The sequence below is a fragment of the Mixophyes fleayi genome, chromosome 10, assembly GCF_038048845.1.
Source record: "Mixophyes fleayi isolate aMixFle1 chromosome 10, aMixFle1.hap1, whole genome shotgun sequence".
Taxonomy (NCBI): domain Eukaryota; kingdom Metazoa; phylum Chordata; class Amphibia; order Anura; family Limnodynastidae; genus Mixophyes; species Mixophyes fleayi.
In genome coordinates, this window is record NC_134411.1 from 105201214 (window position 1) to 105215419 (window position 14206).

Genomic DNA, 14206 nt, shown 5'->3' on the forward strand with positions numbered 1-14206 from the left:
AAACGCTATGGCCAAAAGGGATATATTTAAGAATACACTAAATAAATCCAGGGGCGCACGGAGGATTTTTCAGGGGGGGTTTCCTCCACCCCCGAAAAAAACCAAAACGCTAGAGAGCTACTGCGGCGCTGTCAAAGAAGCGTCGGCGGCGTGCTGTATAGTACAGTGCCGATATGTGGGGCACTTTTTTAGCGGAGGGGGGGGGGGGTTTCTGGAGACCCAGAAACCCCCCTGCGTGCGCCACTGAAATCTGAAGAATTAAACTTGAATGTATGTGGCTAAATAATAAAGTATTCACATTAATATAGAGGAAGGAGATTGATTAAATTGTTAATATTGTAAGGAACTAAGCCGGCATTACGTAAATACAGGGAAACCTGTGTGTTTACAAAGTACGTCCATGCTCTGCTGTTCTGAACTACATTAATCTGTGCATCTCATCCCTGCAACTGTGTGTTTACAAAGTATGTTATAGGAATTTGTTATCTGTTCAATCTTAGGTTGGCCCAGTCTTTTATTGATGCCTAATTTATGATAGGTATCTGGCCTCCTCTAGCCTATTCAACAAATATTTCTTTTCCTTTGATTATCTGACCAATTAGCACAGCTGTAGTGTATTCCTAAATTAGCCTGACTACATCTTATCTTCAGTCTATGGCAGGCTTGTCCAACCTGCGGCCCTCCAGGTGTTGTGAAACTACAAGCCCCAGCATGCTTTGCTGGTAGACAACCAGTTGATAGCTGGAAGCGCATGCTGGGACTTTTAGTTTCACAACATCTGGAGGGCCGCAGGTTGGACAGGCCTGGTCTATGGGGTGAGATGCATGTGTCTGTTTTCTGCACTAAGTGGGGTTTCTGACAAAGTGTATGGAAAAGCAAAGTTAGACAAACATTGGACAACATTTAATTACTTCCAGGAATAAGCTACATCTGCCACAGCCTATTTCTGCTTTACTAGTCTATCTATACGGAACACTGCAAAGAGGTAATTCTTTACAATCCACTAACTCTTTAGCTTTTACTCTCATCACAATGTTTCACAAATTGCTTTTCTTGGTCTCTTTTCATGGCATGATCTTTAGGACGGTGTCATCTCTCACCCCTCCACCAACACAAACATTTGTTCACATTACACCTTCATTACTCCGCTCACCTCTAGTCAACACCCATGAACTGTTGTCCTATTTATTATCTCTAACAAGCACAACCTCCACCTGTCGCCAGAAAATAAAAGGTCACACATCTTACAATCCCCTTACCTATCATTGTCTCTCTCTGCTTCTATTGGCTGGTGATATATCACCTAATCCAGGTCCCCCACTACTTACACACACATACATCTGAGCACTACCGCTCTAGAGCAAACCTCAAACACATCACCTGTCTCCCCTCTCTTCCAAAGTCCTTTAAATGTGCCCTTTGGAATACACGCTCTGTTTGTAACAAACTTACCTCCATTCATGATCTCTTCCTCTCAAGAAACCTCAACCTTCTGGCAATAGCAGAAACATGGCTCATGCAATCAGACACTGCCTCACCTGCAGCCCTCTCACATGGTGGCCTCCATCTCACCCACACCTCCAGACCTGTCACATGGTGGCCTCCATCTCACCCACACCCCCAGACCTGTCACATGGTGGTCTCCATCTCACCCACACCTCCAGACCTGTCACATGGTGGTCTCCATCTCACCCACACCTCCAGACCTGTCACATGGTGGCCTCCATCTCACCCACATCCCCAGACCTGTCACATGGTGGTCTCCATCTCACCCACACCTCCAGACCTGTCACATGGTGGTCTCCATCTCACCCACACCCCCAGACCTGTCACATGGTGGTCTCCATCTCACCCACACCTCCAGACCTGTCACATGGTGGCCTCCAACTCACCCACACCCCCAGACCTGTCACATGGTGGCCTCCATCTCACCCACACCCCCAGACCTGTCACATGGTGGCCTCCAACTCACCCACACCCCCAGACCTGTCACATGGTGGTCTCCATCTCACCCACACCTCCAGACCTGTCACATGGTGGTCTCCATCTCACCCACACCCCCAGACCTGTCACATGGTGGTCTCCATCTCACCCACACCTCCAGACCTGTCACATGGTGGTCTCCATCTCACCCACACCTCCAGACCTGTCACATGGTGGCCTCCAACTCACCCACACCCCCAGACCTGTCACATGGTGGCCTCCATCTCACCCACACCCCCAGACCTGTCACATGGTGGTCTCCATCTCACCCACACCTCCAGACCTGTCACATGGTGGTCTCCATCTCACCCACATCCCCAGACCTGTCACATGGTGGTCTCCATCTCACCCACACCCCCAGACCAGGAGGCAGACAAGGGGGGGGGGGGGTTGGACTACTTCTCTCCCCACAGTGCACATTCACAGTTCTACCAAATGTCCCATCACTCACGTTCATATCTTTTGAAGTACATGCTGTTCACATTTTTGTCTGCTTTACTCAGTTTGTTTATTAGTTTACTGTGTTTGTCCCCAATTGTAAAGCGCTACGGAATATGTTGGTGCTATATAAATAAATGTTGATGATGATAATGGAGGTGAAGATGAATGGATGATGAAGTTTATAATACAAAGCATTCTCCCAGTACTGTATTTACATAAATAAAATATAATCACTGTTCGTACTGGCCAATAAATGCATAATGTTTGGAGGTTATGTCCCTTGGTCCATTTCTCCAAATTACAAGTTCCTGCTGTGTTTCTATCCTCTGTGTAGCTGTCGGCCTCCAGATGTTGTTGTTTGGCCACAGGATGTGGAGCAGGTCAGCAAGATGGCCGAACTCTGCTACACAAGCAACGTTCCCATCATTCCTTTTGGCACAGGGACAGGGTTAGAAGGAGGAGTCAGCGCTCTAAGGGTATGTCGACTTATCTTGTGTAACACTCTTCAGCCTTTAACTGATATGTAGAACATTGGTCTGTGTATTAATACACACTGACAATACAAAGATGGGTTACGTACAGTAGTACATAGATGGATATAAATATATACATAACCCATCGTGATGACACGCTAGATGATGTGGAGTTCAGATTAGGGACAGATGGATATTGGACAAACATCGGACCTCTTATGAGGCATGCAATGGCTGAGGAGCAGCACAAAACTGGAATTGCTAGTGCTGTACACCTCAAGTGTGCCTCAAAATTCCCACTACAAAGCTTAAGTTTCCAGAAATTTTACAGCATTTGCGGCGGAATAAGTTGGTGAGAGGGGTTGGGTGGAGCAATGGAAAAAACAGAATTTTATCTTGTGCAGCAAGATTATAGAAATGAGATTAAGTGACAGATTTTATGGGAGAATCACATTTATTTATGCACTTTGCGCCGTGTAAATAACACACAAAAGTATCACGTGTAACAGATAGACCCGGTGACCCCTCACTCTCAGGACACATGTAATACAGACAGTCCCGGTGTCCCCTCACTCTCAGGACACGTGTAATACAGACAGTCCCGGTGTCCCCTCACTCTCAGGACACGTGTAATACAGACAGTCCCGGTGTCCCCTCACTCTCAGGACACGTGTAATACAGACAGTCCCGGTGTCCCCTCACTCTCAGGACACGTGTAATACAGACAGTCCCGGTGTCCCCTCACTCTCAGGACACGTGTAATACAGACAGTCCCGGTGTCCCCTCTCTCTCAGGACACATGTAGCACAGACAGTCCCGGTGTCCCCTCACTCTCAGGACACATGTAATACAGACAGTCCCGGTGTCCCCTCTCTCTCAGGACACATGTAGCACAGACAGTCCCGGTTATCCCTCACTCTCAGGACACGTGTAATACAGACAGTCCCGATGTCCTCTCACTCTCAGGACACATGTAATACAGACAGTCCTGGTGTCCCCTCACTCTCAGGACACGTGTAATACAGACAGTCCCGGTGTCCCCTCACTCTCAGGACACGTGTAATACAGACAGTCCCGGTGTCCCCTCACTCTCAGGACACGTGTAATACAGACAGTCCCGGGGTCCCCTCACTCTCAGGACACGTGTAATACAGACAGTCCCGGGGTCCCCTCACTCTCAGGACACGTGTAATACAGACAGTCCCGGTGTCCCCTCACTCTCAGGACACGTGTAATACGGACAGTCCCGGTGTCCCCTCACTCTCAGGACACGTGTAATACGGACAGTCCCGGTGTCCCCTCACTCTCAGGACACGTGTAATACAGACAGTCCCGGTGTCCCCTCACTCTCAGGACACGTGTAATACAGACAGTCCCGGTGTCCCCTCACTCTCAGGACACGTGTAATACAGACAGTCCCGGTGTCCCCTCACTCTCAGGACACGTGTAATACAGACAGTCCCGGTGTCCCCTCACTCTCAGGACACGTGTAATACAGACAGTCCCGGTGTCCCCTCACTCTCAGGACACGTGTAATACAGACAGTCCCGGTGTCCCCTCACTCTCAGGACACGTGTAATACAGACAGTCCCGGTGTCCCCTCACTCTCAGGACACGTGTAATACAGACAGTCCCGGTGTCCCCTCACTCTCAGGACACGTGTAATACAGACAGTCCCGGTGTCCCCTCACTCTCAGGACACGTGTAATACAGACAGTCCCGGTGTCCCCTCACTCTCAGGACACGTGTAATACAGACAGTCCCGGTGTCCCCTCACTCTCAGGACACGTGTAATACAGACAGTCCCGGTGTCCCCTCACTCTCAGGACACGTGTAATACAGACAGTCCCGGGGTCCCCTCACTCTCAGGACACGTGTAATACAGACAGTCCCGGTGTCCCCTCACTCTCAGGACACGTGTAATACAGACAGTCCCGGGGTCCTCTTACTGCACAGGACACGTGTAATACAGACAGTCCCGGGGTCCTCTTACTGCACAGGACACGTGTAATACAGACAGTCCCGGGGTCCTCTTACTGCACAGGACACGTGTAATACAGACAGTCCCGGGGTCCTCTTACTGCACAGGACACGTGTAATACAGACAGTCCCGGGGTCCTCTTACTGCACAGGACACGTGTAATACAGACAGTTCCGGGGTCCTCTTACTGCACAGGACACGTGTAATACAGACAGTCCCGGGGTCCTCTTACTGCACAGGACACGTGTAATACAGACAGTCCCGGGGTCCTCTTACTGCACAGGACACGTGTAATACAGACAGTCCCGGGGTCCTCTTACTGCACAGGACACGTGTAATACAGACAGTCCCGGGGTCCTCTTACTGCACAGGACACGTGTAATACAGACAGTCCCGGGGTCCTCTTACTGCACAGGACACGTGTAATACAGACAGTCCCGGGGTCCTCTTACTGCACAGGACACGTGTAATACAGACAGTCCCGGGGTCCTCTTACTGCACAGGACACGTGTAATACAGACAGTCCCGGTGTCCTCTTACTGCACAGGACACGTGTAATACAGACAGTCCCGGTGTCCTCTTACTGCACAGGACACGTGTAATACAGACAGTCCCGGTGTCCTCTTACTGCACAGGACACGTGTAATACAGACAGTACCGGTGTCCTCTTACTGCACAGGACACGTGTAATACAGACAGTCCCGGTGTCCTCTTACTGCACAGGACACGTGTAATACAGACAGTCCCGGTGTCCTCTTACTGCACAGGACACGTGTAATACAGACAGTCCCGGGGTCCTCTTACTGCACAGGACACGTGTAATACAGACAGTCCCGGGGTCCTCTTACTGCACAGGACACGTGTAATACAGACAGTCCCGGGGTCCTCTTACTGCACAGGACACGTGTAATACAGACAGTCCCGGGGTCCTCTTACTGCACAGGACACGTGTAATACAGACAGTCCCGGGGTCCTCTTACTGCACAGGACACGTGTAATACAGACAGTCCCGGGGTCCTCTTACTGCACAGGACACGTGTAATACAGACAGTCCCGGGGTCCTCTTACTGCACAGGACACGTGTAATACAGACAGTCCCGGGGTCCTCTTACTGCACAGGACACGTGTAATACAGACAGTCCCGGGGTCCTCTTACTGCACAGGACACGTGTAATACAGACAGTCCCGGGGTCCTCTTACTGCACAGGACACGTGTAATACAGACAGTCCCGGGGTCCTCTTACTGCACAGGACACGTGTAATACAGACAGTCCCGGGGTCCTCTTACTGCACAGGACACGTGTAATACAGACAGTCCCGGGGTCCTCTTACTGCACAGGACACGTGTAATACAGACAGTCCCGGGGTCCTCTTACTGCACAGGACACGTGTAATACAGACAGTCCCGGGGTCCTCTTACTGCACAGGACACGTGTAATACAGACAGTCCCGGGGTCCTCTTACTGCACAGGACACGTGTAATACAGACAGTCCCGGGGTCCTCTTACTGCACAGGACACGTGTAATACAGACAGTCCCGGGGTCCTCTTACTGCACAGGACACGTGTAATACAGACAGTCCCGGGGTCCTCTTACTGCACAGGACACGTGTAATACAGACAGTCCCGGGGTCCTCTTACTGCACAGGACACGTGTAATACAGACAGTCCCGGGGTCCTCTTACTGCACAGGACACGTGTAATACAGACAGTCCCGGGGTCCTCTTACTGCACAGGACACGTGTAATACAGACAGTCCCGGGGTCCTCTTACTGCACAGGACACGTGTAATACAGACAGTCCCGGGGTCCTCTTACTGCACAGGACACGTGTAATACAGACAGTCCCGGGGTCCTCTTACTGCACAGGACACGTGTAATACAGACAGTCCCGGGGTCCTCTTACTGCACAGGACACGTGTAATACAGACAGTCCCGGGGTCCTCTTACTGCACAGGACACGTGTAATACAGACAGTCCCGGGGTCCTCTTACTGCACAGGACACGTGTAATACAGACAGTCCCGGGGTCCTCTTACTGCACAGGACACGTGTAATACAGACAGTCCCGGGGTCCTCTTACTGCACAGGACACGTGTAATACAGACAGTCCCGGGGTCCTCTTACTGCACAGGACACGTGTAATACAGACAGTCCCGGGGTCCTCTTACTGCACAGGACACGTGTAATACAGACAGTCCCGGGGTCCTCTTACTGCACAGGACACGTGTAATACAGACAGTCCCGGGGTCCTCTTACTGCACAGGACACGTGTAATACAGACAGTCCCGGGGTCCTCTTACTGCACAGGACACGTGTAATACAGACAGTCCCGGGGTCCTCTTACTGCACAGGACACGTGTAATACAGACAGTCCCGGGGTCCTCTTACTGCACAGGACACGTGTAATACAGACAGTCCCGGGGTCCTCTTACTGCACAGGACACGTGTAATACAGACAGTCCCGGGGTCCTCTTACTGCACAGGACACGTGTAATACAGACAGTCCCGGGGTCCTCTTACTGCACAGGACACGTGTAATACAGACAGTCCCGGGGTCCTCTTACTGCACAGGACACGTGTAATACAGACAGTCCCGGGGTCCTCTTACTGCACAGGACACGTGTAATACAGACAGTCCCGGGGTCCTCTTACTGCACAGGACACGTGTAATACAGACAGTCCCGGGGTCCTCTTACTGCACAGGACACGTGTAATACAGACAGTCCCGGGGTCCTCTTACTGCACAGGACACGTGTAATACAGACAGTCCCGGGGTCCTCTTACTGCACAGGACACGTGTAATACAGACAGTCCCGGGGTCCTCTTACTGCACAGGACACGTGTAATACAGACAGTCCCGGGGTCCTCTTACTGCACAGGACACGTGTAATACAGACAGTCCCGGGGTCCTCTTACTGCACAGGACACGTGTAATACAGACAGTCCCGGGGTCCTCTTACTGCACAGGACACGTGTAATACAGACAGTCCCGGGGTCCTCTTACTGCACAGGACAAGTGTAATACAGACAGTCCCGGGGTCCTCTTACTGCACAGGAGAGACTTGTGGCTGAGAATATTGTAAGTGAGAGACCTGCAACAGAGAGAACAGTGAATGAGAGACCCCCAAATATGAGACCAGCGACTAAGAGACCCGAGAATGAGAGTTCTGCGACTAATAACACTGTTAATGAGACTGAGAACACTGTTAATGAGAATTATGTAAATGAGAGACTTGTGAATGAGCTCTTTTGTTTGTAGAGAACATTGTAATCGAGTGCTCTGTTACTACTCAGGAGGGAAATTGTGCCTAAAACTGTGTTATCGGACTTATGACATGGGCTGAAATAGTGATAATAATGTTCATTCCTCACCTCTCGCTGTGTTTCCCCAATTAAAATTCAATTCCTCTTTGGCATCTGTACCAGTCTCATCATCTATAAACTTATGACCCCAGTGCTGTGAGACAGAAGTGCTAACCACTAAGCCATCGTGCTGCCACATAGGGGATCATCACTGCGAAAAGCAGATGGATATTTCCTGTTTCACAATTATCTGTAAATGAGCCATCACACAGAAATGTTAGTACTATACAGTATTCTATTTCTACATAAAATATTGTTTACATCAAGTCATGTTATCAATATATTGCGCTGATATGAATGTCTTGTGTCCTTCAGGGAGGGGTGTGTTTCAATATGACACGAATGGACCGGATCCTAAATCTCAGTACTGACGACTTCTATGTAACTGTAGAACCAGGCATCACCCGAAAATCTCTCAATGCATTTCTCCGGGATAGTGGCCTGTGGTTCCCTGTAGGTGAGAAAATATTCCTGTGTCTCTACTCCTTAATAATCACAGGATTCTTTGCCCCAACAAGCTGGGAATCGGGTCGCTCACGTGATAAAATACAAACATTGTAAGTGGAATCGATGCTTCAAGGTAAGACTAGAAGCGGATTAATGGATGGAAATCTACAGCCGATAGCTGGGGAGTTGGGGGGGTCCCCGTCATACTACTACTTCCAGGGGAACAGGAGAGAGATCAGGTCTCAGCATTCTAAACTATTAGATACAATAAGGTCACACACTTGGGTAACCAGCTTGGATGGGTCTAATCTAGTTCACATGGGGTACAGTTGGCAGTTGACCAGATTTTTAGGCAGTCCCAATTAGAGCCAACCTATCTACACTTTTGACAGTTTACATGGTAATTTTTGAGCAGTGTGGATCGATTTTAGTCAGCCAACAGGTGACAGGGGAAGTTCCTGGATGGGGGTCCCCTAGATTTAGTGAAGGGTGAGGTTGGGTCCTCCGCGGCCCCTATCAAGGGTGGAATCGGTGGGTCACAGCAGTATTTAGGCCCCTGAGTGCTCGGATGATGAGAAGGCCATCCTGGTCAGCCCACAGTTACTGCACACAGGGTTCAAGAGAGGACCTGCAGCCTAATTCCCCACAAGTCTGGCTGTCCCTTTTTGATCTCCTTAGTCAATGCTTTATACGCTACTCAAAGTTAAGTGGCCAGGAGGAGGCAGCCACAGTCACCAGGAAGAACTACACACATCACCCAGACGTAAGCGGTGGTGGTGGATGAGCAGTAACTCTTCTACAGCTGGGGCCACCACGCTGGTGCGTAGTATTATTATTATTATTATTATTATCTTTTATTTGTAAGGCGCCACAAGGTTTCCGCAGCGCCGTACATGGTACAAACAGTAGACTATACAGGGTAAGACAGTACAGAACAATAAACAAAAAGTACCAATACTTCAGGGACTCCAGGCAGTCATATACAGTAGAGACGGAGCAGAAGAACAGATATGGAGACAGGAGGGAAGATGGGCCCTGCTCATACGAGCTTACATCCTAAGGGAGGGTAAACAGAATCAGGCACAAGAGGGAGCCAGTGAGGCAAAGGGGAGAGAAAAAGGAGCCAGTGAGAAACAGAAGAGGTGAGAGGTTAAGTGGATGGTTGGTAGGCCTTAAGGAACAGGTGAGTTTTGAGTGCACGTTTGAAGGAGCACAGAGTAGGAGAGAGACGGATGGAACGAGGGAGGTCATTCCAGTGAAGGGGGCTGCACGGGAGAAGTCTTGAATTCTAGAATGGGAAGAGGTGATCAGAGTGGAGGAGAGTCGGCGATCATTGGCTGAGCGCAGGGAGCGGACAGGAGTATGAATGGAGAGGAGGTTAGAGATATAAGGGGCAGTAGAGTGGGAGAGAGCCTTGTAAGTGGTGGTGAGGCGTTTGAAAAGGATTCTGTAGGGGAAGGGGAGCCAGTGTAAGGCAAGACAGAGAGGGGAGGCAGAGGAGGAGCGGTGTGAGAGGAAGATGAGTCTCGCAGCTGCATTGAGTATGGAGCAGAGGGGGGCGAGGTGTGAGCCGGGGAGGCCAGTAAGGAGGAGGTTGCAGTAGTCGAGGCGGGAGATGATGAGAGCATGGATGACAGTTTTGGTGGCATCTTGAGAGAGGAAGGGACGGATGCGGGCAATGTTACGGAGTTGGAAGCAACAGGCTTGGGCAAGGGATTGAATGTGGGGGACAAAAGAGAGAGAGGAGTCAAGAGTGACTCCCAGGCAGCGGAGTTGGGTGACAGAGGAGATAGTGGAGTTGTTAACAACGATAGAGAGGTCATGGTGGGAAGGGAGTCTGGGTGGGGGAAAGACAATGAGTTCAGTTTTGGAGATGTTAATTTTAAGAAAGCGTGAGGACATCCAGGAGGAGATGGCTGAGAGGCAGTCAGTTACACGAGAGAGGAGGGAGGAGTAAAGATCAGGAGAAGAAATGTAGAGTTGAATATCATCAGCATATAGGTGATACTGAAGACCGAACGAGGAGATGAGAGCCCCAAGGGAGGAGGTTTAGAGCGAAAAGAGTAAAGGGCCAAGAACAGAGCCCTGAGGGACTCCAACAGGGAGAGGGGAGGGGGTGGAGGAAGAACCAGACGTGGATACAGAGAAGGAGCGGTTAGCAAGGTATGAGGTGAACCAGTAGAAATAACTGGTGAGAGACCGGTGGCCATACAGCACCAGTATGAATGTGACACCCCAAAACAACTCTATAAAAACTGTTTCCTGACATGGGGGCCAAATAAGCTCATTCTGTCACATAGGGGATATCCTGAAGTCGGCAAGCCCTTTGCTATCTGATCAATAAAGATTACATGTTGGTCGGGGTTTGATGATCATTTTTGGGCCCAAACATAGCAATTTGGGCATTATTTTATCTAAAATGGTTAAATTGGCTGAATAACTTTATGAATGCCCAGTACTGGACATTGTATGTTCTCCCCGTGTTTATATGGGTTTCCTCCGGGTGCTCCGGTTTCCTCCCACACTCCAAAAACATACAAATATGTTAATTGGCTGCTAACAAATTGACCCTAGTCTCTCTCTCTCTCTCTCTCTCTGTCTGTGTGTGTGTGTATATTAGGGAATTTAGACTGTAAGCTCCTGGGGCAGGGACTGATGTGAATCAGTTCTCTGTACAGCGCTGCGGAATTAGTGGCGCTATATAAATAAATGGTGATGATGATGATGATGATGTTACTGTTTTGTTAACGTTAACCAATTTCTCAGCAACACTGTTCTTGTTCTGTGTGAGATTCTGTCCATTACTTCCCTGGATCTATGATCAACAGCAAAGTAGCAGTGACGGGTGCTAATACATAGAAAAAGTATTGTAGGTCAGTTATGACTTGCTGTGACATCACTGGTCATCTACGTACCTGCTCAGATAACTTATAACTAAAAAGACAATCTTTAACATTACTGAGAGTGAAGATGTGAAGCGCCTGTCTCACCTGCACCTGTTGCTGTCTCACCTGCACCTGTTGCCGTCCTTATGTCTCCTAAAAGCTTATTGTCAAGTGCTCGTCCAAGGATGACTCATTGTCTTTAGCCTTTACCATGAGACGGCATCAAGATTAAAACCTTATATGGCTTCCTTTTACCTCTCCCCTCCTGGAATTCACGGAGGCGAGGTGACGTGTGAGCACAGAGGGGGCGGGACACAGCGAACCGTGTCATGTTGCCCCCGCCCCGCGATGCAAAGACATGCTCCCGTCATTTTGCAGGGTTTGGAGAAAAACTATTCTCTTAAATTCTAAAATGAACTTAAGTTTATACCTCTCTCTATCACAATTTTGCAACCCTCCACCACCACCTAGTCAGGCTATTATCCTATAATCAGGACTTTTTCATTACATTACTACCTGCAGTCTTTAGTTAATAGGTCTTAGTCTCCAGTAAGACATCACTAAATGAGTATAGATAGATATCCTACATCAAACAGGGAAAGTAAAGATTTAATTTGTTTCTCAGATCCAGGAGCTGATGCGTCTCTCTGTGGTATGGCAGCCACCAGTGCTTCTGGCACAAACGCTGTGCGTTACGGCACAATGCGGGACAATGTCATCAATCTAGAAGTGGTTCTGCCTGATGGACGGGTACTGAACACAGCTGGAAAAGAAAGAAGCTTCAGGTATCTTGTCCTAGGCCAGGAAGTGCCATCTTTATGTCATGTGTGATGCTGCCACGTGAGGTGCTGCCACGTGTGATGCTGCCACGTGTGATGCTGCCACGTGCGATGCTGCCACGTGCGATGCTGCCACGTGTGATGCTGTCACGTGTGATGCTGCCACGTGTGATGCTGCCACGTGTGATGCTGTCACGTGTGATGCTGCCACGTGTGATGCTGTCACGTGTGATACTGCCACGCGACGTGATGCCACGTGTGATGCTTCCACGTGTGATGCTTCCACGTGTGATGCTGCCACGTGTGATACTGCCACGTGACGTGATGCCACGTGTGATGCTTCCACGTGTGATGCTGCCACGTGTTATACTGCCGCGTGACGTGATGCCACGTGTGATGCTTCCACGTGTGATGCTACCACGTGTTATACTGTCGGCCTCATTTAGAGTTAGGCACAAAGCAAAAAATAAATAAAACTCCTGGACAAACCATGTTTAAGTTCAGATTGTAGCTCCGGCGTTTCCCCTCCCAACTTCTAAATCTGTCCACACATGTTATACTTCTTCCCCTGCAGAGCAACATTACTTTGCTAAGGTGCAAATTTGCTCCTTTTTCTGTTTGTTTTGCTCTTAACCTTAAACCTGATGCTGTCCTGTTATATTTATATGTCCTCCAGCAATATTTATATGTCCTCCAATATTTATATGTCCTCCTATATTTATATGTCCTCCTATATTTATATGTCCTCCTATATTTATATGTCCTCCAATATTTATATGTCCTCCTATATTTATATGTCCTCCTATATTTATATGTCCTCCTATATTTATATGTCCTCCTATATTTATATGTCCTCCTATATTTATATGTCCTCCAATATTTATATGTCCTCCTATATTTATATGTCCTCCAGAAATATTTTTATGTCCTCCTATATTTATATGTCCTCCAGCAATATTTATATGTCCTCCTATATTTATATGTCCTCCAGCAATATTTATATGTCCTCCAGCAATATTTATATGTCCTCCAGCAATATTTATATGTCCTCCTATATTTATATGTCCTCCAGCAATATTTATATGTCCTCCTATATTTATATGTCCTCTTATATTTATATGCCCTCCTATATTTATATGTCCTCCAGCAATATTTATATGTCCTTCTATATTTATATGTCCTCCAGCAATATTTATATGTCCTTCTATATTTATATGTCCTCCAGCAATATTTATATGTCCTCCTATTTTTATATGTCCTCCTATATTTATATGTCCTCCTATATGTATATGTCCTCCAGCAATATTTATCATAAAAAATGTAATACAGTTTGTGAATATAAAGACTTATTCATTATGGTGTATGTGGGTTATAGCTGGCACAATACAATCTGCTCTGACTAACATAATAATGTATAAATGTGTGGAGGGGGCATGGGGGGCCGTTAAACCAGTCATCCTGACTCGTTTTCACAATGAGATAAAATTCTACTTCTCCTTTTCACATTTCTTTTCAAGCTGCAATCACTTGGGCTGAGTTAATAATGTGGAGACATTTTTTTAATATCAGTTTAGTGAATGATAAACAGAATGTTATCTGAATGTGGAGAGGACTTGGGCATGGACTGGTCCAAGGAGCAAATAATCAGATTATTTGAACTGAATTTACCTCCTCTCATAGTAGCTCATTTCTAAAGCTCAAAATGTCTGATGCCGAAGGCAAAATCAGCATCGGTCCCTCCGTGCACAACATGCGATGGGGCGTTTAGCGTTCCGCCACGCCGTATGGGCCTCCAGATCACAATGGTGGCATTTGCGGAGTAGCTGAAGAGAGGAGGAGTGGGGCAGAGTGAGT

General features: G+C 48.3%; 1 protein-coding gene across 2 annotated transcripts in view; it reads left to right on the plus strand.

Moving 5' to 3' along the window:
• Positions 1 to 14206, plus strand: part of LDHD (lactate dehydrogenase D) — a 70528-nt gene that overhangs the window by 24421 nt on the left and 31901 nt on the right. For both annotated transcript variants that reach the window (XM_075189475.1, XM_075189473.1), the window contains exons 4-6: positions 2759 to 2900; positions 8557 to 8698; positions 12199 to 12358. In XM_075189475.1, the coding sequence (XP_075045576.1) occupies positions 2759 to 2900; positions 8557 to 8698; positions 12199 to 12358 (444 nt within the window). The remainder of the gene's footprint in view (positions 1 to 2758; positions 2901 to 8556; positions 8699 to 12198; positions 12359 to 14206) is intronic.